Source organism: Cnephaeus nilssonii (genome assembly GCF_951640355.1).
Source record: "Cnephaeus nilssonii genome assembly, chromosome: 1".
NCBI lineage: Eukaryota > Metazoa > Chordata > Mammalia > Chiroptera > Vespertilionidae > Cnephaeus > Cnephaeus nilssonii.
In genome coordinates, this window is record NC_137072.1 from 1,920,764 (window position 1) to 1,948,603 (window position 27,840).

Consider the following 27,840-nt stretch of genomic DNA (forward strand, 5'->3'; position numbering starts at 1 on the left):
AGGGGCAATCAGGAAGGCAGGCAGGCGAGCAGTTGGGAGTCAGCAGTCCTGGATTGTGTGAGGGATGTCCGACTGCCCTCGAGGGGTCCCAGATTGGAGAGGGTGCAGGCTGGGCTGAGGGACTCACCCACCCATGCACGAATTTCGTGCATTGGGCCTCTAGTATTAAATAAAAGACAAAGAGAGAATATTAAAAGCAGCAAGAGAAAAACAGTTAGTTACCTACAAGGGAGCACCCATACGACTGTCAGCTGATTTCTCAACAGAAACTATGCAGGCCAGACAAGAGTGGCAAGAAATACTCAAAGTGATGAATACCAAGAACCTACAGCCAAGATTACTCTACCCAGCAAAACTATCATTCAGAATTGAAGGTCAGATAAAGAGCTTCACAGATAAGAAAAAGCTAAAGGAGTTCACCACCACCAAACCAGTATTATATGAAATGCTGAAAGGTATTCTTTAAGAAGAGAAAGAAGAAGAAAAAAGTAAAGATAAAAATTATGAAGAACAAATACATATCTATCAACAAGTGAATCTAAAAATCAAGTGAATAAAAAAATCTAATGAACAGAATAGACTGGTGAACATAATAGAATCAGGGGCATAGAAAGGGAGTGGACTGACAATTCTCGGGGGCAAAAGGGTGTGGGGGTGAGAGAAGAGACTTGACAAAAATCATACACCTATGGATGAGGACAGTGGGCAGAGGGTGGGGTGGGAACCAGGTGGAGGGAAGCTATGGGGGAAAAAAGAGGAACACTTGCAATAATCTGAACAATAAAGATTTATTAAATTTTAAAAAATGTTCAAGTACTAAAAAAAAAAAAAAAAAAGTGGAAGGTGTGGAGGGGAGGGAGAAACATTAATGTGAGAGAGACACATCGATTGGTTGCTTCCTGCAAGTGCCAGGAATCGAATCTGCAACTCTGGTACGTGTCCTTGACTGGGAATCGAACCTGAAGCAGTCAGGTTCGATTCCCAGTGGTGGGCAGTCTGACACACCAACCACTGAGCACCACCGGCTATTCTTCCAGAATCTGTAGATTCTTCTGTTCACAATGCTATTCTTCCAGAATCTGTAGAGACTTCTGTCAGACCACTGGTCTGTTTGAAATTTCATACATAAATCATGAATAAACTTTACATTAATATCCTACATAATAAAATGGTAATATGTAAATTACCATCACTCCGCTACGCCCACGATTGGGCCAGCAGGAGGCGCAGGGGGCGGGACTCAGGGTGGCCGGGGTAGCTGATTGGGCCAGCAGGACGCTGAGCTCGCGGTGCCACTGGCGCCGCGAGCTCAGCCTCTGTGCCATGGCTGCCGGAGGCTTTCGGAAGGCCTGGGGCACCGGCGGACAGCCGGCCGGGTCCCCCGCGATCAAAGGCCAAAGCGGGGGACCCGGCCGGCTGTCTGCTCCGGCGCAAGGCCTTTCGAAAGCCTCCGCAGCGCTGGAGGCTTTCGGAAGGCCTGGGGCACCCGCGGACAGCCGGCCGGGTCCCCCGCGATCAAAGGCCAAAGCGGGGGACCAGGCCGGCTGTCTGCTCCGGCGCAAGGCCTTTCGAAAGCCTCCGCAGCGCCGGAGGTTTTCGGAAAGCCTGGGGCACCCGCGGACAGCCAGCCCGCTGGTGCACCAGGTGCATGATTAAATCATGCACTGGGCCTCTAGTATATACATATTATAACATAGGTCAAGTAGTAGAATTATTTTATGTTAATACTTTGTGTTTTTGAATGCTTACATTGAATTAAAAAATAGTAAATGTTGTAATAGCCATTGTGGTTTGAAATTTTCTTGAGGATGGTACATATGTAGGCTCTAAAGTTTAAGTGTGGCCTTCTGATTCTATTCCACTCTTATTATTTGGATTCATAGGTCATAGCAATGAAGTCACAAGTCAAAGCCCAATGACTCAGTCTACAGAAGTCAATCTGCTGGGATATATAGCTGGATGGAAAAAGGGAGAGTGGATCTGAGAGACAAACAAAAATTACCCAGCACAAAAGACAGCAACATTCACATATGGTTTATTTATATTTAATGATATAAAATACTGAGTTCTGACTCCAGCTATGAAAGCCTGGGCAAGTTATTTAATTCCTCTTAGTCTCAATATCCTTATCCATAAAATAGTAAAAATACAATCTACTTCAGAGAATAGTTGTGATGACTTACATTCTTGAAATAACTGGTTAAGAGCAAAAAACAGTATATTAGAGAATATGAGAACCGTTAATTCAGTGAAGTCAACAGAAGAATGTGAACAATAAAAATAGGGATAGTATACCAAGATTTTTGTCAATAACAAAATCAGTAAGAAAACTCATTCACATTTAATTTTGACTATTCAAAGTCTGTTTATCAACTATGTTCCAGGAACTGTGCTGGTCAATGGCAATACCAAAAGTAATACACTGATCCTACCCTTAAGGATTTCAGTCTATGTAGTGGAAGACTAAATAATAGAGATAAAAGTTTTTTGTTTTTGTTTTTCTTTAATTAAAAATTTTGCCCTGGCAACTCTTGGTTGAGTGTTGTCCTGTGCAGCAAAAGGTCACTGTCTCAATTCCCGGTCAGGGCACACGCCGGGTTTGTGGGCTCCATCCTCAGTAGGGGGTGCATGCAGAAGGCAACCAATCCATTTCCCTTTTACATTGATGTTTCTCTCTCTCTCCCTCTTCCTCTCTAAAAATCAATAAAAACATATTATAAAAACATTAAAAATATTATTTCAATGTTGATATTACTGAAGATGTCCCCATTTTCTTCCCCTTTGCTCATCTCCGCCTTCCCCTCCCTTTGGCCTTCACCACACTACTCTCCTTGTCCATGGAGTATTCATATGTGCTCTTTATCCAATCCCTTCATCTTTTTTATCCAGTCACTCCCACCCCCCACCCCCCCACCCCCATTTCTTGGACACCCAACAGTCTAGTTCTCAAAATAGACTCATTAGATAACAGCTTTCAAGAAATGATGTTTAAGGTGCATTTTGAACATGAATGAGTTTATCAAGGGAAAAACATTTGAAGTGAAGGAAAAAGCATAGAGAAAAATTCCACAGGGAATATCATTATTTTTCTATGCCAAGATGAGAGTGAAGAAATGGCAGATAAGGTAGATAGGAGTTGAATTATGAAAAGTCTGATCTATTATACTAAAGAATCTTTTATCCAAATCTGCATCCTCTTATAGCCTAGTTATTGGATTGGGACTTCTAGGCTCAGACCTGGAGGCTTAGAAGGCTCCTCATAAGCACCATTTTCTATCTAATTCCCACCCCACTGCTTAAGAAGAATGGTTAAAGATGTGGTAAACTTTCTCAGGACATATGTGTAAACCAAGTATGAACATTTCTGACACTAAATAGATGACCATCCTGTACGAAAAGAAGATATTCAGCATTTCCTGGAAAATCTGTGGTGACCATACTATACTACTCACAAGGCCCCATTTTCTAGCAATATCACCCTTTTCACGTGCTTTTGATTTTTCTGATTTTGCCAATGAGAGCCTTCTACTAACCTCTAACAGCTTCTAACAAGACTCTACTTATTCATACATAGGCCAATATTTTTCTTCTTTACTAAATAGTTGTTTAAGGAAAGCCCTGGAGCAGCAAAGAGGGACCAACACTCAACAAAAGAGAAACACACCAGGGTTGACTGTAAGAATAAAACTTCAGAAATCAAACTAGTAGGTATGAGACTTATGAGTAATGGCAATGCATATACTAAGATCCTCTCCTTTGAAAACCAGGCCAAGGCAAGTCCAGAAACAGGAAATAATAGAGAGGCTATACATGAATAAAAGTGGGCTGGGTCCTGAGTTATTTATTGCCTTTATAATCAAATATTTATTTACATGACTGCCCTACCTATAGTAGGAGCCCTGGAAAGGAAAGGAATGTTCTCCACTCATCTCTGTACTCCTACTGCCAAGCAAATGTACCAAAGGGTGGCATATAGCTGTAATGGTTGAGTATAGATTTAGCAGAACATGGCGATAGGAAGATGTACAGTGGTTTTAGGAACAAGATCAAGATAGACAATGGCATTAGATAAGATGGAAAAAAGGCTTTGGTTTTTTTAGCTTCTTATCTTGAAAACATTCACAACTAATTATCTTCTGTCACAGTTTGAATTTTATAACTGGAAAAGAACTTTGAAAGTCATTAAGTCAAAATAGTTTATTCTGTAAGGACAGATTCAGACTACTGATTTACTAAGGTCACACATTTAGTAGCATAGATGGAACTAGACTCTAGTCCTATACTATCCTATACTATAAGGTACAAGAGTTTTATGTAATTTATCACATATAAATTAAACAAAGTGACTTGTTATGTTCTCCACAGCTTTATAAATACTTGCTGTCTCACATATGCAAGAAGTTTTTAAATACTGATTTTGGTAAACCTACTGTACTATGCAAAAGGAAGCTGCCTTGCCCAGCCAGTGTTGCTTAGTGGTTGAGCGTTAACCATGAACCAAGAAGTCATTGGTTCGATTCCCAGTCAGGGCTCGATCCCCAATAGGGAGCATGTAGAAGGCAGGTGATTGATGTTTCTCTCTCATAGATGCTTCTATCTCTCTATTCCTCTCCCTTCCTCTCTTTCTAAAAACATATTTCTTTAAAAATGAAGCTGTCTTACACTCGGTTTGGAGGGCTTTCAAGTTCACTTTTGATTCCTCATTAAGCATAACATCATTTTTTTTAAAAAAAAAAAATATCTCATAATCCTGGAACTAAAATCTTGCCTCACATCCATATCCCTGTATCTTACCCTTCCCTTCACATGGTATCTGCAGTAGCCAGCCTCCAAGATGGTCCCAAATGATCCTTGCCTCCTGATATCTGTGTAGTCCCCTCCTTTCAGTAGTCCAGGGCTGACTAGTGTGGCCAAAAGGAGAATGCAGGAATCACAAAGTATGACTTCCAGTCTAGGTCATAAAAATACATTATTGCATCTGTCTGGCTTTCTTTGATACTTCTGGGAGAAGCCAGCTAACATGTAGTGAGGACACTCAAGTAGCCCTATGGAGAAACCCAGGTGAGAAAGAACTATAGCCTCCTATCAACAGCCATGTGAGTGAGCCATCTCGAAAGCAGTTCATTCTTTAGCCCAAACCAAGCCTTCAGACAAATACAACCTCAGCTGATAGGATGACTACAACCTCCTCAAAGACTCTGTGGCCAGACCACCCAGCTAAACCATTCAAAAGTATGAGACAATAAATATGTGTTTTTAGCCTCAGCAAGCCACTTGTTGGGGTAATTTGTTGTGTAACAATAGAGAACTAATATAAGTTCTCTAATATAACTCATCTAAAATCAGAGTCAATTGGCTACAATGAAAGATAATTTTAGTATTGTTTCCAGTATACAAACACAGAGAAAACTTAAGTACAAAAATTTGGCTTAGTCAAAAAGTCCAACTAAAGTCTGGAAAAAGTTTGGTATAGCAAAAAGAGCTTGTACTTTTAAAAGTAAAAAGGACCCAGTTTCAATGACCTCCTGCTTGCGCTCTAACAAACCCATTTCTCAGTTTCTATAACTTCAATTTACCACTTTTGTCTATATCTATGTCTCCCCTTACATAAAAATGAAATAAGATCTTTTTCTCCCTCCAGCCTGTTATTCTGCCAAATCTCGGGCAGATTACTTATTCCAATCTTTAAGATGTCATATTTTCTAGCTGACTCCAAGTTCAAAAGTGCATTCTAGCCCAGCTGGTGTGGCTCAGTGGTTGAGTGTCCACCTATAAACCAGGAGGTTATGGTTTGATTCACGGTCAGGGCACATGCCTGGTTTGTGGCCTGGATCTCCAGTAGGAGACCTGCAGGAGGCAGCTGATCAATTATTCTCATCATTGATGTTTCTATCTCTCTCTCCCTCGACCTTCCTCTCTAAAATCAATAAAAATATTTAAAAAAAAATACAGTGGAAGAAAGGGGCAAAAGTGGAGGGGCAAAAGAGAAAGAAAGTTGAAGATGCTATGCTGGTAGCTTTGAAGATAGAATAAGGAGCTACAAGCCAAAGAAAGTAGGCGGCTTCTAGAAGTGAAAAAGGTGAGGAAAAAGATTCTCCCCTAGAACCTCCAGAAGGAACACAGCTGATTTTAGTCCAGTGAAATTCACTTTGAACTTCTTTCAGAAATGTAAGATAATAAACGTGTTGTTTTTAAGTCAGTAAATTTGTGACAATTTATTACAGCAGCAAAAGGATATTAATACTGAGATTTGAAGGGGTATCTCCAAGAATGGTCAGTATTCCCCTTAGGAAATTAGCTGAATCCTGGGATTGCTCAGGGCCAAAACTAAAAATCTAAAGGTAAAGCCTCTAGCCCTGGTGTAGCTCAGTCATTAAAGTGTTGGCCCGTGCACTGAAGGATGATGGGTTCGATTCCCAGTTAAGGGCACATATCTGGGTTGCAGGTTCAATCCCCTGGCGAGTGCGGGAGGCAACCAACAGATGGGTCTCCCTCACTCACACATTTCCACTCTCTCTCTAAAAATCAATGGAAAAAATACTCAGGTGAGGATTAAAATAATAAAAATATAATAATAATAGTAATAATTAAAGGTAAAGCCTCTGAAAAGTAGATGGTGCTTCCAGGAGTCTAAGAAAACAATGGTGCAAGTTTGCGACCCCTAGGGGAAGAACTGCTGAAAATACAGCAGTTCTTAGTTGAAGAATCTAAAGGGCCAGTGGCAGATCAAACAGACAGACTGAAACTGAACATGGCTAGAACTCAACCTTATTAGATTAAGGTGTCCATTTACCACTCTAACAGTCAATCCAAAGGAAAAACGAAAGTCCTCAATAGTGAATGTAAACTGTAATTGAAAACTAAATTTAAAATCAAAAAAGAAGACAATCCTCTCTGGAGTAACCTATCATCATCCAGAATCTCTAAAATAATTTAGACACAATATATGGCATGCATGCAATCAAAAGTATGCCAAATGACAGTAACACATGACTGAAAACTGAGAGGAAAAAAACACATGGAAACTAACACATAATTTGAATATTGGAGTTAGTTGAGAAAACTTAAGAAAGGTTAATACGCTGAAGAAAATAGAGCAAAAAGTTGAAAAACACAAAAAAGAAATCATCAAAATATTAGCATCTATAAAAAAATTACATGGAAACTCTAGAATTGAAATATACAATATTTGAGGTGTTAACCCATTTAAAAGGTGTTTAACAGCAGATCAGACACAGGAAAAGACAGATTTGGAGATCCAGAAGAGAAAAGAGGATGTACACAAAAAAGCACTGGACACAAATGGAACATAAAAAGCCCTAATAGATGTATTATAACTGGAGTCTCAGAAAGCATGGAGAGAAAGAAGGCAGAATGAGAATTTCCAAAATGATAAAAGACATCATTCCCATATATTCAAAAGGATCTGAAGACCCAAAACAAGATAAACACAAAGAAAACCATGGTAGGCATATAAATAGTTTTCTACCAGTCTTTCCAAGACAAAGTAAAAATCTCACAGGCAATCAGATTAAAGGCTCAAGAGCTTCCTCCCACTGCAAACAATGGGAGCCAGTAGACAATGTAATCTTTAATGTGCTAAATGAAAAATAACAACCTAAAATTATATACATAAGATATTCTTCAAAAATGGAGGTGAAAGAAAAATATTTATTAAAAATATGTTTAGTGTCTACTATGTGCCAGGGACTGTTCTGAGAGTACAGCAATGAATAAATAAGACAAAGCTCCTGCTCTGATAGGGTTTTGAAATTTGAATATAAACAAAATAATAAATGGGATATGTCAGGTGGTATCTCTGTAGCTCCTCCTTGGAAAAATTAAACATCCCATCTCGTTTCCAATAACCTCTCCCCAACTAGTCATATCTTATGATTCTATTTCTAGATTTTATTTTTAAAGTACATTTCTGTTAAGACCCTCCACAGCATCTAAAATAGCTTATATATAAATGTTTCTGATTAATCAGTAAAACTTCTTAATTTGTAGTTTATAACCCATTGCTAATTTATAGTAAACTCATATAGTACAGTTGGTTTAGAATATCAGAGAAGCGATCTCAACCTATCTGGTCTCAGAACTTTTATTTTACTTTAAAAATTATTACGGATGCCAAAGAGTTTTGTTTATGTGAGTTATAACTATCAAAATCTATCATGTTAGATATAACTGAGAATTTTAAAAATACTTATTAATTCATTAAAATAACAGTAATAAACCCCATTATGTTAATAGACATTTTTATGAAAATAAATAGGTTCTAAAACAAAAAATTAGTAAGAATAGTGTATTATTTCACATATTTGAAAGCCTTTAATATCTAGCTAACTAGAAAACAGCAGGATTCCAGCTTCTTCTGCATTCAATCTCTTGGATATGTTGTTTTGTTTGAAGAATGAAGAGAACATGGCCTCACAAAGATATGTATTTGGAAAAAGGAGAAGCACTTTCAGCTAATTATAAATATTCTTTTTGATATTACACCAAAATGCAAAAAGTGGTAGTTTCTTAAAGGCTAGTTGCAAAGTAGAATCTGAAACCATATCAAAGAACTCCCCCCCCTTACACACACTTTCCAAATTTATCAAAGAAAAAGCAATAATGGTAAATCTCTAGAACATATTTCCTGGGATTCTTCCTTTGAAAATGTGAACATTTTTTTTCCAAACAAATGTCAGGGTGTACATGGTTCCCAACTGTACAAAGTAGGTGAGAGGCTGAAATCCTAAAATACTATCCTTCTAACTTTTCCCAGTCTGTGGTATGTCTTTGGATCAGCAACAATTACCTTAACAACTACTATGTCTTAATTTTTGTCTGTAGCTCTCTGAGCTCTTCTACATGCAGCAATCGCAGTATTTGAGCAGCTTCATTAAGAACTGTATCTCCTCCCTAACCGGTTTGGCTCAGTGGATAGAGCGTCGGCCTGGGGACTGAAAGGTCCCAGGTTCGATTCCGGTCAAGGGCATGTACCTGGGTTGCAGGCTCATCCCCAGTGGGGGGCGTGCAGGAGGCAGCTGATCGATGCTTCTCTCTCATCGATGTTTCTAACTCTCTATCCCTCTCCCTTCCTCTCTGTAAAAAATCAATAAAATATATTAAAAAAAAAAAAAAAAACCTGCATCTTCTGCCCGGGCGGCGTGACTCAGTGGTTGATCTTTGATCTGTGCACCAGAGGGTCACGGTTTGATTCCCGGTCAAGGCATATGCCTGGGTTGCAGGCTCGAGTGTGAGGCAGCCGATCGATGATTCTCTCTCATCATTGATGTTTCTATCTCTCTCTCCCTCTCCCTTCTTCTCTGAAATCAATAATAATAATAATAAAGAACTGAATCTCCTATGTTAAAATCAAGAACATGCTTGTCTAAAGCAACAGGCTTCAGTTTTGATTTGCTCTTTTGTTTGACTCAAATTGCCTTAAGCATTACCAGGTAATCGTCACACTGAATCTGAAGGTTAGAAAAAGCCATTACACCAGCCTTAAAATCAAAATTATTTATACTGAATCTGAAGGTTAGAAAAAGCCATTACACCAACCTTAAAATTAAGATTATTTATATCCAAATTGACCAATGGCTCTGCATTTTTAGCTGCAGTGATAGCTAAAAATGAGGTACCAAGTCCTTTTATTTTTCAGCATTATTCCATATTCAAGTCTAACAGCTAAAACCAGGAATAAGCCAGTCAACTGCTTCTTGTGGATCTTAAATCTTGAAAGGACAGTTACCATCTCTGAGATGCTTTTCAAAGACCTTGGGTGAATCACTGCTGTAGATGTTTCTTAGATTACTTGTCTTCAATCTTGTAGTGTCTGATTTTTCTGGTCTTCAAGCCAAGTAATAAAGTTTCTAAATTCTGTTTCATGTTTGCAGTTGAAGACTGCAGAGTTGTGGTAGGTGAGGGCTGTCAGCTTGCACTGGAACATGGTCCAGCCTTCTCACCCTAGTCCCCTGGGCTTTGGCCAGGAGAGGAGAGGCAAGGAGGTGTGGGCAGCACAATCACTGTAACACTTCATACTCTTATTACATTAAAGTCCAATGGCTTATTTTGTGTTTTGAATGGATCACTTACCAATACATAATTGTGAAATATCACAACTGGTCATTGGAAAGTTGGTCATTTGGAAAATATTGGTTCATTATGTTCTAAATGTTGATATAGTAGTTTATTATACAATGTCTCATTATATGTTTATTTAAAAATATTTTTTTATTGATTTCAGAGAGGAAGGGAGAGGAAAAGGGAGATAGAAACATCAATTATGAGCCCTAACTGGTTTGGCTCAGTGGATAAAGTGTTGGCCTGCGGACTGAAGGGTCCCGGGTTCGATTCCGGTCAAGGGCATGTACCTGGGTTGCAGGCTCATCCCCCGTAGGGGGCGTGCAGGAGGCAGCTGATGGATGCTTCTCTCTCATCGATGTTTCTAACTCTCTATCCCTCTCCCTTCCTCTCTGTAAAAAATCAATAAAATATTTTTTAAAAAAAAAGATCTTTACAAAAAAAGACACATCAATTATGAAAGAGAATCATTGATTGACTGCCTCCTGCATTGCCCCCTACTGAGGATTGAGCCCACAACCTGGGCATGTGCCCTAGACCAGAATCGATCCCGGGACCCTTCAGTCCACAGGCCGACGTTCTACCCACTGAGCCAAACAAGCTAGGGTTCATCAGAAATTTTTAAGGGCTAGGAAGCTGACAGGCTCACAGTGGCAGATATAAGTTTTCCAAAATTCTAATTTTCACTTTAAAACTTCAAATACTAAGAGCAATTTTTGCTTGAAATGACAGGTGTATTTCATTAGTTTGAAGAAACATTAACCATATGTTTATTTGCCATTTGTCTAAATAAAGTTTGTCAGTCATTCTTTCAAGTAAAAATGGTGTTCCAACACACAAGCAGCTTGTTCAGGTCACAAATCAACATGTTTTCTTTCAGACAACCATGTACTTTAGTATGCAGCAGTGCTCCATGCATATCTCCAATTTTGCCACAGAAGCTACTAAGATGGGTACTTAAGGGATAGGATATAAAACTAATAATTTTTACTGCTTCATCAAGGACAATAGTGAAACTAGTACTTTTTACTGTGTGGCAGTAAATAATACAATACAATGAATACTAGTATAATATCCTGTGGTTCTACCTAACCATGGCTTCTGTACCATTGGTACAAATGTGAGCATATTTAAAAAGACAAATAATTTCTTAGTATTACCATAAAATAGTTTTTCTTTCAGGGACCATACTTTGAAAACTACTATATAGGAGTGACTTAATTATTTTTAACATCACTATTGTTAGACAATGCTAAGAACAGCTATAATCCCAGTCACTTCTCCTCAGGCTTGCTTTGCTATCTCCTTTGAAACTCTAATAATACTTATAATTCACATATTAACTGACTCCAATTACTTGATAATCTACCCTTTCTCTTAATCACAACTCTACTTTTTTTTTTAGGGATTAAGTATCTAGGAACTGAGAAGTAGTTTCTGATTCTTAGTAAGTACTTATAAAGACAAACCTCTAATGTGGACACATTGAATTTTGAGACATTTTGGACAGGCATTTCTCTGAAACCCATTTGAAACTCAAATTTACTCCCTTCTCTCAAGACTCCTCTACCTTTGATTTACTTACCAGTTAACCATTCTTGAAATTTAAAAATCATCCCCTCTGACCTCGCTAGTTAGGCTCAGTGGATAGAGTTGTCGGCCTGTGGGCTAAAGCAGGGGTTGCCAACCTTTCGGACCTCACGGACCACTGGGCTTAAAGGTCCCGGGTTGGATTCCGGTCAAGGGAACATGCCTGGGTTGCGGGCTCAATCCCCAGTAGGGGGGCATGCAGGAGGCAGCTGATCAATGATTCTCTCCCATCACTGATGTTTCTATCTCTCCCTTCCTTTCTGAAGTAAATAAAAATACATATTTTTAAAAATCATCCCCCTGCATTTCCCATAGTCAAGTTAGCCCCGATCAAGTTACCTCTAAAATTTATTATTGCAAACCTTTTTACTAACTAATCCTAATTTACAGCCTTTTTAAAAAAATTTTATCCTTACCTCTAGGCTTCCAGCCATACTACCAAATACAAATAAAGTAGTAATTTTCCTGCTAAAAAAAGGACTTAATTGCGCCCCCTCCCCCCATAAGTCTAGTCTGATTCCTTAATAGGGCATTCATGGCTTCCCCATCTTGATGTCAGCTAATTTTTTCAATTTCACCTGCTTTTGTGCCTGATTTTTTTCTACCACCCCCATTGCAGTACTTCTAATTCCTTAATATATAATACACTTTTATGTTTTCTAACTTTTGCTCAAGCTGGTCCTTCTGGTGATACACTTTCTCTTCCTAACTACCTTATGTACTCCTATTCAGATCCTGCTCAGATATTACCGTATCTTTTTCCAGGTCCCTCTCCTCTACCTTTCCAATGCTCCCTTATCTTATGTTTGCAGAGCACTTCATACAAAGTTTGGTGTAGCCTACATGAGATGGTGATATAGCCATCTCAATACCTAAATGTCTCTAGATATGATAGGTGTGAGGGGTGACAGATGAGTCTTCTTCAACCATAGCATGCAGCACACTGACACAATCTCTGACACAGAAGAAATTCGGTAAATACTTAAGTTTGCCCCTGCCTAGTACTATGTGTACTAGTTAACAAAATGCACATTTTTTTTCAATAGATGGAGTTACACATTTGTTGATATATATGTGATTTGATATGTATGCTATTTTGTTGTATTGACAACAACCTTCAAAACTTCGTGTCAAATTTTCTGAAAGTGTTAACATCATAGATATTTTTACGCTTAAAAATGTCGAATTTCGTGCCCAAAAAAGAGCATTTGTGGGAAGTTTTAGTTCATTACTTTATTTTGAAGAAAAGTGCTGCTGAAAGTTATCATATACTTTGGGAAGCTTACAATGAACATGCTCCATCTCAAGATACTTGTGAATGCTGGTTTAAGCACTTTCAAAGTGATGATTTGGATGTGAAAGACAAAGAACGTCCAGGTCAACCGAAAAAGTTTGAAGACCATTATTGGATGAAGATGCATGTCAAACTCAAAAACAACTTGCAGAAAGATTAAACGTTGCTCCGCAAACAATTTCCGATCATTTACAAGCAATGGGAAAGATTTTAAAGGAAGGAAAATGGGTGCCACATCAACTGAACGAAAGACAAATGGAAAACCAAAAAGTCATCAGTAAAATGTGCTTCAACGGCACAAAAGAAGGTCTTTTTTTGCATCAAATTGTGACTGGCAATGAAAAGTGGATTTATTTTGAGAATCCCAAGTGCACAAAATCATGGGTTGATCCAGGCCAACCATCAACATCAACTGCAAGGCCAAATCACTTCGGAAAGAAGACCATGCTCTGCATTTGGTGGGATCAGTAAGGTGTGGTGTATTATGAGCTTCTAAAACCAGGTGAAACCGTTAATACTGATTGCTACCAACAAATTATCAATTTGAACCACACTTTGATCATAAAAGGACCAGAATGTGCCAGAAGACACGGCAAAGTAATTTTGCTTCATGATAACACACCATCACACACTTCAAAACCAGTTGAAGACACGTTAAAAGATCTTGCCTGGGAAGTATTAACCCACCCACCATATTCACCAGACCTTGCGCCTTCAGATGACCACTTGTTCCGATCAATGGCACACGCACTTTCTGAGCAGCACTTCAAAATGTACGAAGTGGAAAATTGGGTCTCTGAATGGTTTGCCTCAAAACAAGAAAAGTTCTATTGGGACGGTATCCACAAATTACCTGAAAGATAGGGGAAATGTGTAGCTAGCGATGGACATTACTTTGAATAAAGCACTTTTGATGTTTCTCTTGAAACTATCATGTTTTCTTTGATTACAAAATCCAATTAACCGGTGCACCAAGTAAAAACTTGCTGCCTTAGTTTCTTTATCCAGCCACGAGTCTGACATGCTTGCTGTAAACCAAAGGGAGATAGACAAGATTTTTTTATGGCACTAATAAACTTTTTATAACTTCTAGATAACACCACAGTAATAGTATAAGATGGCAAGAAAAAAAGTGTTTAAATTCCTAGAGGACAAGCTTTTTAAGGCCTCTGAACATATGGTGATATAAACTATTATTTGCATATAGTTCCTGGCACTTTATTTACTCTCCCGGCTCCCACCACCAGCACTTTATATAAACCAGGGGTAGGGAACCTTTTTTTTCTGCCAAGGGCCATTTGGATATTTATAGCATCATATACAGGCCATATAGAATCATCAACTTAAAAATTATCCTGCTATATTTGATCAAACATTTCATTAACTAACCCCCTAATGCCTTGGCAGGGCCAGATCAAATGATTTTGAGGGCCTTATTCAGCCTGCGTACCGGACATTCCCCACCCCTAGTCTTAGTACTAATGAAATGTTACCTAATACTTCATTATCTGCTCTACTTTCTGCCAAAATGTATTAAGTGTCAGGTCAATTGTGACACTTCTTTCAAATGGAATATAGCAAAAAGGAAAAATGTTATTGAACAATGTTTACGTTTAAAAAAAAATTAGATGGGAGGCTCTGGCCAGGTAGCTAAGTTGGTTACAGTGTTGTCCCAATACACCAAGGTTGTGTGGTTCAATCCCCAGTCAGGGCACATACAAGAATCAACAAATTAATGCATAAATAAGTGGAACAACAAATAAGTGTATCTCTCTCCCCGTCCCCCTCTTCCTCTCTCTCTCTAAAATCAATCAATAAAAATAAAGTTAAATTTAAAAATTACATAGGAAAACTACCAGCACAGTATTTGGCATTTCTCATTTATACCCTCACAACTTTTTGGCCTTAATACCAGCATTCTCATTTTTTAAAAGGAAAAACGTAGGACTCTAAAAAGTCAATCTGCCAGTGCAGCTGCTAGTTCAGTAATAACTTTTTAAGCTTGCCTTTTGAGATACCAAACTACCAATGAGGCATCTATTATGCACCAACATATATCAAGGAATGAGACATTATATACAAGATCAAGCCAGATGACAACATATCACTGGGTGAATGAGAATTTAGGAAGAAAGCAAAAATTTAGGAAGAAATGATGTCTATACTACTTAGAATATGTACTGTTTTATGGAATTGAAGATTCAACATTAGCCCACATTTTAATTAGCTAGGATAGTTTTGTTTTGCTGTCTTTTAAATACTGTTCAGCTTTTGAAAACATTGAAAATAAGGAAAGGACTTCCACTACTATTTCTATGGGTCTCACTCATGCCAGGTTAGAAGTCTCTGATCATTCTCTCACCTAATAATAAGTGGTCATCAAATGTTAGCCTAAATAAATTCTCATCCTTCTATTTATCGCATCATTTAAAGGGAATAAATAAGCTCTTTATAAACTTACATAGTAACCTAATGTCAAGATCAAAGGATGACATGTATATATTTTGACAAGATATTAGGAAAGTTATTGCCTATGATACAGTGCCTAGAAGACAGTATCTATCTAATCTAATCTAATAATAGACAAATATGCAAATTGACCGCACCTTCACTACACCCAAGTCACGCCCACCAGCCAAGCCACGCCGACCAACCAATCAGGATGAATATGCAAATTACCCCAACAAAGATGGCGGCTAACTTGCATATCGCGACAGCGTAGAAAGAAGCCAAGAGCTGCAGAAGGGAGCAAAGCTGCAGAGAAGCAAGCAAGCCGGGGGGTGGAGAAGGGAGGAGGGGAGGCAGGGCCAGGGAAGAAGGAAGGAGAGCAGGTGGGGCCAGGGGAGAAGGGAGGAGCGGAGGCGGGGCCGGGGGAGAAGAGAGGAGCGGAGGCGGGGCCGGGGGAGAAGGAAGGAGAGCGGGCTGGCAGAGAAGGCGGGGCGGGGGAGAAGGGAGGAGCGGAGGCGGGGCTGGGGGAGAAGGGAAAAGTAGGCGGGCTGGCAGAGAAGGCGGGCCGGGGGAGAAGGGAGGAGCGGAGGCGGGGCTGGGGGAGAAGGGAAAAGCAGGCGGGCTGGCAGAGAAGGCGGGCCAGGGGAGAAGGGAGGAGCGGAGGCGGTGCCAGGGAAGAAGGAAGGAGAGCAGGCTGGCGGAGAAGTTAGAAAAGCAGGGGGGCTGGCGGAGATCGCAGGGCGGGGGACAAGGGAGGAGAGCAGGCAGGGTGGGGTAGAGTGCAGCAGGAAACCCTATTGCAGGATTTTTCCTGCAACAGGAACGCTAGTGTTAAATAAAGGATGAGGGCAATGTGCATAATCAAAGATATAGATTCATGTCATAAAAGAAATGAAGAAAGGGGGATTGGTTTTAAAAACAAAAGTAATAACCTAATCCTTGGCAGGGTTTGAAAGAAAAGTTTTTCCTTCAAGCTTTCAAAACAATAGTTATGTTTAAAAAAAATTTTTTTTCATACAACAGGCCACCCTGGGAACAATGCATGAGTAAACATGAAAGCAGATTTTAATTCCATTTTTTAAAAAAATCAGGAGTTAAACATGGGAATGAGCTACATCACAAAATAGCTCTATCATTTATTTGTACTTAAGCAGAGAAAGGATTCTTTAGAGACATTAGGCAAGAACAGGGGCTCTCAACCCTGGATGTGCATTAAAATAATCCAGAGAAGGTAAGATTTTTGTTTAATGACAATGTCTACTCCAAATTCTGAGACCCATTTTTAGTCTGGGGTAGGTCCTTAATGCCTGCATTTTTTAAAATCCTCAAGTAGATTGCATCAATGTCAACATATTGGTTGTGATACTCTCTAATAAAAGAGTAATATGCAAATTAACCATCACTCCGCTACATAAGCCACGCCCACCAGCCAATCAGGGTGAGTATGCAAATTAACCCCAACCAAGATGGCTACCAGAAGGGAGGCTTGGGTTTCCCCGGCAACAGAGGAAGCCAAGCTTTCCACACACTCTGGCGGGCCCAGGCCTCCACTCAAGGATACAAAGTTTCAATTATAGAAGGTAAACAAATCCAAACAGAAACGGGATCCAGCAGGAGGCTTGGCTTCGCTCCAGGCTACAAAGTTTCCATTGTAGAAGATAAATAAATTCCAGATACCAAGGCCTCTGCTTGGGTCGCCAGGGGCGTGGCTGGCCTGCAAACCACCACAGGCCCCTCACCCAGGCCTCTCCACTCCCCAAGGGAACCCCACCCTGATCCAGGACACCCTTCAGGGCAAACCAGCTGGTCCCCACCTGTGCACCAGGCCTCTATTCCTATCTAATAAAAGAGTAATATGCAGATTGACCATCACTCCAACACACAAGATCAAGATAGCTGCCCCTATGTGGTCAAAGATCCTGCCCCCATATGGACACAAGATGGCCACCACAAGATGGCCAGCAGGGGAGGGCAGTTGGGAGGGACCAGGCCTGCAAGGGAAGGCAGTTGAGAGGGACCAGGCCTGCAAGGGAAGGCCGTTGGAGGCGATCAACCCTGCAGAGGAGGGCAGTTAGGGGTGACCAGGCCGGCAGAGGAGGGAAGTTGGGGGCAAACAGGCTGGCAGGGGAGCAGTTAGACATCAATCAGGCTGGCAGGGGAGTGGTTAGGGGGTGATCAGGCTGGCAGGCAGAAGCGGTTAGGGGAAATCAGGAAGGCAGGCAGGCGAGGAGTTGGGAGCCAGCAGTCCTGGATTGTCAGAGGCATGTCCGGTGGGATCGGGCCTAAACGGGCAGTCGGACATCCCTTGAGGCGTCCCAGATTGAAGAGGGTGCAAACTGGGCTGAGAGACACCCCCCCTCCCCCGTGCACTAATTTTGTGCACCAGGCCTCTAGTATATTATAATTTTGCAAGACGTTACCATTGCAGATAAATCAGTAAAGGGTATGTGGGTTCTCTCTGCATTACTTCTTACAACTGCATGTAAAAACTAAAGTTTAAAAAAAAAAAATCCGTGGACTGGAGAATCTCAAATTCCTGCCAAATCTTAGAGACTACAAACTGTCCTTTTAATCTTAGCCAATTAAAGGTAATTAGGAATGCTTATCGTTTAAAGGTATGATAATGCTTTGCAAAGCCAAATACAAATATTTAAGGTTAATTCAAACTAAAAATCCAAAACTACTAAGCCTTCCTAAGAGTATATAAATTGACTGGATAAACAGTATACATATTTGCAATTTACATCTTGATTGAGCCAGATATATATCTGGGATATCTATATCTGTATCTATATTTCTATATATTTGTGTAATCCCCTCGATCATGGGCTGAATTTAGTTACTCACAAGTAGAATATGTTAAAGTGATGGGATATCACTTCTGAGATCGTTATAAAAAAACTGTGGTTTCCATCTTGGGTACTCGCTCTCAGAAAGAAGCTATTGTGCTTTAAGTTACTTTATGGAGAAGCCCACGTGGCAAGGAATTGATGTCTCTGGCCAACAACCAACCAGTGAAAATCTGAGGCTTGCCAACAGCCACACAAGTGACAGTAGAAGGAAATCTCCTCCAATCAAGCCTTGAGACCTGCAATCCTGCTTGATACCTTGGCTGCAGCCTCATAAGAAGAGACTCTGAACCAGAAGCACCCAGCTAAGCTGCATCCAGAATCGTGACCCCATAGAAACTGTGAGATAATGTTTGTTGTTTTTAAGTCACTAAGTTTTGGGGCTAAAGAAAAGTAATTCATGTAGCTACCATAGGCCAAACCCCAAAAAAGAAATCTAATGTGGTGACTTCTGCCTACCTTTCTTCATAGTATCAATCCTCCAAGCTTCAATAACACTATCACCAATAATTTATAAACTCCTCTGCTTTGGCTGACCTCAATATTAGCCAGACACCTTCCTCATTCCCAATTTCTCTGAAGGGCTTCCTATTCCTCTTTTCTATCCACTGAAATCCTAGCTATCTTCCAGATCTGAATACTTATTACTATTCACTTAGCATTTGGCTAAACAACTAACTGACCTAATAGCTTTGAGTATCTAAATTCAAAGAAATCATGAACTCCTTCAGAAATCTCATAAAACCCCAAGCAGTGGGGGAAGGATGGAAAGAAAACCAAGTGATCCAACTTAGAATGTAAGATGTCACTAGTTTGGTTTGCACATTTGCAAGAACTGAGTAAAGACCACCTTGTCTGAAGGATAGCAGTAATGATGACAAATCTTCAACTCTATGATTAGCCTAGTAATAGTTGTCCAGGTTTTAAAATTTTCCTTCCATTAGTTTCTTAAACAACTTGCTTCCATCATTAACCCACCTCTGTAGTAATTTACAGCAAGTTAAAACAAGGAAAAACACTGCCATTAAATTTCAACTACAGCCAAAACCGGTTTGGCTCAGTGGATAGAGCATTGGCCTGCAGACTGAAAGGTCCCGGGTTCGATTCCGGTCAAGGGCATGTACCTTGGTTGCGGGCACATCCCCAGTGGGGGATGTGTAGGAGGTGGCTGATCGATGTTTCTCTCTCATCAATGTTTCTAACTCTCTGTCCCTCTCTCTTCCACTCTGTAAAAAATCAATAAAATATATTAAAAAAAAAATTTCAACTACATCATTTGTTCGAAAACTTTAGCTTGCATTAGCATCACCTGGATTGCTTGTTAAAGCAGACTGTTGGACCCCACCCCGAGTTTCTGATTCAACAAGAATATAATTGAAAACTTCTAGCTCAAAGAAACCGGTTAGAAAAAGATAAAAAAGTTCAAGAGGAGTAAACCATACCCAACACCTTAAGAGCTTTAAAACACAAACCCACACTCTTTCTCCTCTTTCTCTCCCTCTTTTGCCCCCTATAGTCCACCCAAACAAATTAAGGTAAGTTCATCTTGGTATGCACACTAGAGTTCAACATTTTGGAAACAGTGAGCATCTCCAATTAAGGATGTTAAACAAAACATTAATGTAAAAAAGATCAATCTAGTAGTTCAACTCTCTTGTTTTAAAGTCCCAGATTTAAAAAGCAAACAACAACAAAAAAAGCAAAACTAAAGGTTGAGATGTAAATTAAGTAGTGCCGTGGTCGGCAAACTGCGGCTCGAGAGCCACATGCGGCTCTTTGGCCCCTTGAGTGTGGCTCTTCCACAAAATACCACGGCCTGGGCGAGTCTATTTTGAAGAAGTGGCGTTAGAAGTTTAAGTTTAAAAAATGTGACTCTCAAAAGAAATTTCAGTCGTTGTACTGTTGATATTTGGCTCTGTTGACTGATGAGTTTGCCGACCACTGAATAGTCAGTTAAAAGAAAAGCCAGGGCTAGAACTGACTCCCAGCCAGTATAAAATATGCTGGAATAAAGTACCTCTCAATGTATGCCTGAAACCTCATTTTACTAGAAGTTCTTTAAATTAAATCTTATAATTAAACAAATATGTGAAATATCAACAGCCAGTAGAAAATTGCCCTGCCAAGCATTAGGTTATTACTTTTGTTTTTAAAACTGGTTATTAAGCATAATAAATCTTCCCATGCCCCTCTTTCTCAGTATTCCCTTTAAATATGGTATTTTTAAAATATTTTTTGATTTCAGAGAGGAAGGGAGAGGGAGGGAGAGATAGAAACATCAATGATGAGAGAGAATCATTGATCAGCTGCCTCCTGCACGCCCCTCACTGGGGACCGAGCACGCAACCCAGGCATGTGCCCTCGACTGGAATCGAACCTGGGACCCCTTCAGTCTGCAGGCTGACGCTCTATCCAGAGCCAAACCCACTAGGGCAAATGTGGTATTCTTAAAGAGTTACTGCCCTTCTCACTCTACTTATTCTCCCTGAGATCAAAATCATGACAGTGCATGAACTATGACTATTCTAGTGGTTCAGAACTATCATTGCAGTGGCTAAAAATATATACATGTTCAGGCTCCAACTCAGACTTAACATATGCACAACAATCTCTGGGAATGCTCCTAGGGCAAAGACTATGCCCTCTACTTGACATGGCAACTGGAACACAAGGCGCAATCAACATTTGCTGAACATTGTTGTGGAAACACAAAATGGCAAGTTTAAACATCCCTCAGTTGCAGAATTGAGCAGTGTTTAATAAATTACCTAAGCTAATCAGGCAAGTACATTAAAAAAAAACACAACACCTTACTTTTTAGTATTAGCAATACTAATTAATATAGTTGGGTAAGTAAGGGCTTTATGCATTTCTCTATCATTGGTATAGGTTAAAGCTAAAGAAAATCCTTGATCTTTTCTTAAAAGTTCAAAATGTAAGTTAGGATTTAAATAAAACAAGACCAAATCTACACTAATAAAAGAGAATCATGCAAATTAACCATCACTCTGCTACGCCCACCAGCCAATCAGGAGGGAATATGCAAATTCGAAGGACAAAGATGGCAGCCACCCAGCTGCTCCAGGCGCTGAGTGGCGGGGCGGGGCGGGGCAGGATGCCTGCTATGAGAGGGGGAGGTTGGGGCTTCGGGGGCGAAGGGATCTACAGAGGGATCTACAGGAGGGATCTACAGGAGCAGCACTCTGGCTGCAGCGAAGACGAAGACTGCAGACTCCAGCCGGAGCCTGCAACGAAGACAAAGAAAGCAGACTCTGGCCGGAGCAAAGGCTTGGGTCCCAGGTGACGGAGGAAAACGGGTGCTGGAAGCCAAGGGAAGGAAGACCTATTGCACGAATCTCTTTGTGCAACGGGCCTCTAGTTAAACTATAAGAGAGTTACAGAAAACCAGAAAAATCAAGTTTTCTAGAAGAGAAAGTGTTGACTTATAACCACAAATAACAATATATATCTGTTGTTGGCCAAACTACTTCCCCAGAAAAAGTAAACAAATTCCCAAGAGCAACTTGGTGATCTTTTTACATTTCAATCATTTCCTCATGAAAAAGAAAAAAGCATATATATGTATGTATACCACTGAGCCATACCGGCAAGACTCCTATAAACTTATTTTCAAATTCACTAATAACACAACTGATTTCATATTGAAAAGTAACACTGGGGAGGGGGGGTTTAATACGGTTTTTTAAATATGTATTTTTTGTCAATCCTCACCTGAGGATATTTTTCCCATTGCTTTTCAAAGAGAGTGGAAGGGTAGGAGCGGGGGGTGGGGTGGGAATAAAAGGGAGAGAGGGAGAGAGAGAAACATCTATGTGAGAGACACATGGACTGGTTGTGCCCCGCAGGCACCCTAACCAGGGGCAGGGAGCGAACCAGAAACAGGTACATGCCCTTGACGGAGAATCGAACCTGAGACCATTTGGCGCACAGGCTGATGCGCTAACCACACTGGCCAAGGCTTTAATATGTTTTCATTGATTTTAGAGAGAGAGGAAGGTAGAGGTAGAGAGAGAAACATCGATGAGAGAGAACATCAACACTGATTGGCTGCCTCCTGCACTGGGAGCAAGCCTGAAACCCAGGCATGTGCCCTAACCGGGAATTAAACTGGGGAACTCTTGGTGCACTTATGCCACACTGGCTGGACAGATTTAAATTTTTTAGAATTAACAGTAAGCTCTCTAATTTGAAATAAAACAATGGTTTTTAACTTAATAAGCTTATTGTCACATTAAACCAACATTAGTTTCTTTTTCATTGAAAAAACTAGACTGATAATTAAAGCCTCTATGAATATAAAGAGGTCTTATAAATAAAAAATAAATATCCCAAAAGGGGGCAAAGTGAGCAAACGCAAAGGGCTATTTACAAAAGAGACATCAATGCCCAATAAACATGTTAAAAGTTCAACCTCATCAGTTTGTTTTTTTAAGTAGTAAATTTTATAAATGATGACCATTTATCCCCATCAAGCACCAACTGGTGGGGGAAACTAGCATAACCTTTCTGAAAGTAATATGGTAATGTTTCAAATGTCTTGAAAATAAGCAAATCCTTTGGCTTAGCAAATCAACTTATCCTAAGGAAATATTCAAAGATTTATTTAATCTATGACAGGTATTCCCAATGAGGTTTATAAAAGCCAGAAATTAGACAATAAAAAAGGAAGGTCAATAACAACAGATTGATTAGATAAATTAGTTTAAATCTGTGATCATGTGAGCACTTGAAAAATATTTACTGACAGAAAGTTGAGATACCTTCAGTATTTTTTTCCTACTGAAAACATAAACATATAGAGTACCATTCTGTTATTAAAAACATGTATAGCTTACCCAGAGGATCTAGAAAGAACTACAGTTACAAATTTTGATGTGTCTCTCTGGGTGTTTTTTTCTTGCCCAGTTTTTTCTTACAGTGCGCATGTATTACCTGTGTAACTTTTCAAGTTTAAATCTATTAACATAAATAACCTATAACCTAACCAGAGCCTAGTCTAGATCTAGTAAGTATACCATTTGGAGAAAAGATGGTCTGGGGGGGAAATCCTATCCTTTGATTTACTGATATTTCTAAATATGAACTTTGAACAAGGAACAAATATTTATATATTCAGGAACTCTACTTAAAAAAGAATGATGTGGAGTGCATTACCTATATATCTGTTCCAGAAATGCCATAAAGAACTTGCAAGGTTTGACCTCAGTGATTAAAACACACCTAAAAGCTGAGAAAGTTGAAAGAGATTTAACTACATGAACATAGACCATACGTTAAGAAGTTAAAATAAAATATCCATGAGTTTTTTAAAGCTAATTGAAATGTCAGTAAGCTAGGTAACAAGTTTGAAACATCAGATTTTATATAGTTGCAAATGATGAAAACAGAATTCAACGTTTTACTGTTAATTCTTTTGATAAAGTTTCCTCAAAAAAAAAAAGAAGAAAAAAATCTCAATTTAGTGACTTAAGAAGTCAACTGTCATATTTTGGGAATCAGAAAAAGAGCAGTAAAACTTATCTTTCTTCTACAACCCTTCAAATTCCTCCTTAGACTGCATTATCTATATGAAAGTTTTAGATTTCCACTGTTTAGCAATAGCAACAGATATAACTCAAAACACTGCCTTCCAATGGGCCTAAATAGATGATTCAATTTTCAAAAGAAAGTGTTGCTTACTAGACGATACCGTAAAAATCTGTTAACTGCAAACTCAATAAGTAGGCAGTAACATACTGCTAATTTGCCAATAAAAATTAGCCAACCGATTTTAAGGGAAAAAAATGTAATAACTGATATCACAAGAAGGCAATAGTTACTTGCTGCTCACATATGTAGTTTCCTTCCATGTAACTTGTTTTCTAAAAGTTGCACTGAATAGAGACGTCATTTTTATTCTTCAATGTATACCTGACCCCTCTTAATAAAACTTATTTCCTAAAATTCACAAATGCACAAGGTTACATAAAATGTGATTATCAAGTTAAACCAAGCCTAACTTACTGACCACGAAATAGAAAGGAGTCCAGAAGCAAAAAGCCTCTACTTTCTAAATCACAATAGTGTCTTGTCCAAGATCAGACAGTAACATTGCGTTTTGTTGTTTTATCTGCGGGCTCGGTACGCAATCTGCAGTAACTCTTCCAACAGCTTCAAGGAAGTCACACACCACTACTGCGGAGAGTAGCAGTTAGGTCCCAAACAAACAAGCAAATGCCTCCCCATCGGAAAACAAGGCCCATCCGCAGCTCTTCCGAGAAACAGTCCCCTTCCCCCATCTTTAATATGCACTTCAGACTGCCCAGCAGATCCATTTCTTTATTAGCTGATGCCCTCTTGGGGCAACCGTCCACCGAGCTGCTCTTGGGCCTACTCAACTCTTCCCAAAGTGCTCAGTGAGGCCGCGCCGGGGCACCCTCCCCGAGCCTCCTTTTCCTGCTCTTCGCCACCACCCTCCGTCCGGCCCCGGAGGCGCTCCCCGGCCAGGAGGGACAGCGGGCCCAGCGACGGCGGAAGCTGCCCGCACGGGAAGCCTCGGGCGGCCGGCGGCCTCCGCCATGGCCGGGCCGGGAAGTACCGCCCCCAGCGCACCTCCCCACACCGGCGAACCCGCCAACGGCTGCTTTCCACCCCGGTCCCCAGCAGGGGCAGCGGAGGCGACAAGGGCAGGGAGGCTTCGGGCTGGGCTGCGCACCAGGCCCGGGCCTGCCCTTCGGGGCCACGCGGGCCGCCCCGTCTGCTCCCCGGGCCGGGCAGGTCCAGCCAGCTCGGCGGCCACGCTCACCTGGATGACCTCGTTGACCTCCCGGATACATTCCACCATGTGTTGCAGGATCTGCTCGGCCGTGAGCACCTCGTAGCGGTAATCCTCCTCCTGCTCTTGCCCCGGCCCGCCGCCGCCGCCGCCGCCGCCGCCTCCGCCGCCGCCGGGCCCGAGCGCGCTGCCGCCGCCGCCGCCCGTCTCCCCGCACAGCAGCCCGTCCCGCTCCCCGCCGACGCCCAGCCCGGGCTCCACCAGCTCCACCTCGCCCAGGTCCAGGTTATCGTCATCCGGCTCGTCCTCGTCCTCCTCCTCGGCGCCGCTGTCCTCCTCGCTGCACTCTTCGTCCTCGTCGAACTCGTAGTTGTAGCCCTCGTCCGAGTCCATGGCGCGACGCGCGGGCGCCCGGCAGACGCCGCTCCTGAGGCGGGGAGAGGGCGGGGACGCCCAGGCCCCGGCTCCCGCTCCGGCGGCGGCCCGGACGCAGGCCTGGCTCCGGCCCGCGGGCCGCGGCTCCTCCCCGGGCGCGGCGGTTGGCGGTTGGCGGCTGGCGGCTGGCGGCGGCGGGAGGTCGCGGAGGAGAGGGAGGGAGCGAGGGGCCGCTCGCCGCCCGCCTCGGTCAGACGCGGCTCCGCTCCGGCCTCCGAGAGAAAAGAGTCCCCGGCGCCACCTCCACGGCCGCGGCTACCTCCACTGAGCCAACAAAGGGGCGTGCGTCATCGCGTCGCGCTGCGTATTCGCGTCACCAGCCTTGGCGTCACCGTGCCCGCCCCTCCGCCCCTGCGTGGAGTTAGGGGAGACCCCACGGCCCGGCCCTTGGAACGCGGCGCCGCCACAGTCGCCTCCTCGGTGCCAGCGGACCCTGCACCGGGAGGCAGTGGGCTCCCCGGGCCGCCCTGGGGTGTGTTTTGCCGACCCGGGCCCTCCCGCCACCCCGTCCCCCCGAGTTATTCTGGGAAGATCTCTGCTGCTGAACCAACACTCCTGTTACCCGGCCACTGAGTGGAAATCTGTGTGTGCGGAACCGCCAAGCTGTGACGGGTGAACCCCATCCTAAGCGGTTGGGTCACGAACACTGGTACAGACCTGCAATGGTTTTAAGGTCGCCTGTAGTGACGTCATGTTGAAGAAACTTCCCAAACTCCGCCCCCAAAGCACCAATTAATGGAGCGCTGTCTGAGGACCTTACGTGTGTTCTCACCTTCGCGGAGCCACAGTGCCCATCCCCTTCGGAAAGGGACTTAACCAAGGCCACAGAACACTTGCCTCTGTGTGACCTAAAATATCAATCATAAAAATGCTTTTTAATGCATATTAAATACTACAGAGTATATGATACGCATTTTAGTAAAACACAAGTTAAGCAATACTAGAAATATCTACAGGGACCAAATAAAGCAGAGAGAGCGCTTCTCTCTTCTCTGGCATGTGCTGTGTTTGCCGGGTGTTAATGGATGCTAGAAGGTAGGTAAAATGGCCGAGCCTCGGGGAATAACCGAAGCAAAGGCACGGTAGGTGTAAAGCGTTTTAATTTGGGGAACTTAAGGAGTATAAAGGAGTAAATGGCAAGATAATAGACAAGTTAGGGGCTAGGACAGTAAGGTAGTTTATGTCATTCTAAGAGTGGACTTAAATCTTTGTAAGTAGGACAGGAGTGCCAAATAAGTGTTCGGAAGGAAAAAGAGGCATAAGAAAGCTCCCTCTTGGGATAATTTGAAGGATTGGTCAGATTGAAAATCTTTTCAAATCTGAGTCCCTAACTCATTGATAGGGATTCCTAACTGTTCAGCATACAGTTTCCCTTGGGAAATTGAATGTTAAAAGTTATGCAATGTAAATAAGCCTCTACTAATTTGTCCACTTTTTTAGTTTTTAAATAATCAGATTTCATAAACAGGATTTGCAAAATAAAGCTTTTAACATCATTTCTGGTAGGTCTTGGTCCTCTGATATTTAGCAACTCTATGTTGTTGCCACAACTGGGGTAAGCTAAGAACACTAGCAGCCCTTCTCTCCATCCCATCCCCGTTGTTATATACCTACAGAAAAAAATCAGTAACACTTATCAGTACTCTAAACCCCTTTGCCCTATCTTTTTTTTTTTTTTCATTGTACCCCTACTTTGAATGAACCTTGCCATTCGTGTCATCTGCCTTTGGTACTGGAGCAGCTGACCACTAATGGAAAAATTTATATAACAACATGCATTCTATTTTTATTTTTTAATCCTGACCCGAGGATATGTTTTTATTGATTTTTAGAGAGAAAGGAAAGGGTTGGGGAGAAAGAGAAAGATCGATCAGTTGCCTCCCATGCACACCCCAACCTGGGATCAAACCTGAAACCTAGCCCAGTGGACAGCAAACCGCGGCTCCTTGGCCCCTTGAGTGTGGCTCTTCCACAAAATACCACGTGCAGGCGCGCATGTACGGTGCGATGAAACTTCGTGGCCCATGCGCAGAAGTAAATTTTCGGCTCTCAAAAGAAATTTCAATCGTTGTACTGTTGATATTTGGCTCTGTTGACTAATGAGTTTGCCGACCACTGGCCTAGCCCTTACCAAGAGTGGAACCCACAACCTTTTGTTGTATGGGACAATGCTCCAATCAACTGAGCATCCAATCACGAAGCACAGTGAATTCTCAACACCACCCAGCATTACTGTTAAACTTTTCTGAATTGTTCTCCCACTTTAGGCAATTCTTTCAAACCACCAGTTTTGTCAAAACCCCAACCTTTCTTATCCAAATCCTCTCAATGTAATTGGCTTTACATCACAGAGAAATTTGAAATCATAA

The 27,840-nt window shown here is 41.6% G+C and overlaps 1 protein-coding gene across 3 annotated transcripts in view; it reads right to left on the reverse strand.

Annotated features, from left to right (window-relative positions):
* Window positions 1-27,099, reverse strand: part of ARIH1 (ariadne RBR E3 ubiquitin protein ligase 1) — a 175,759-nt gene extending 148,660 nt beyond the window's left edge. The window contains exon 1 of one of the 3 annotated variants that reach the window (XM_079788687.1): window positions 25,067-27,099. In XM_079788687.1, the coding sequence (XP_079644813.1) occupies window positions 25,067-25,332 (266 nt within the window). In that variant the 5' untranslated portion in view covers window positions 25,333-27,099. Of the gene's footprint in view, window positions 1-19,385; window positions 22,070-25,066 lie in introns of those variants that run through there. The other 2 variants (XM_079788686.1, XM_079788688.1) reach the window with 2 other exon arrangements.
* Window positions 27,100-27,840: the final 741 nt, after the last annotated feature.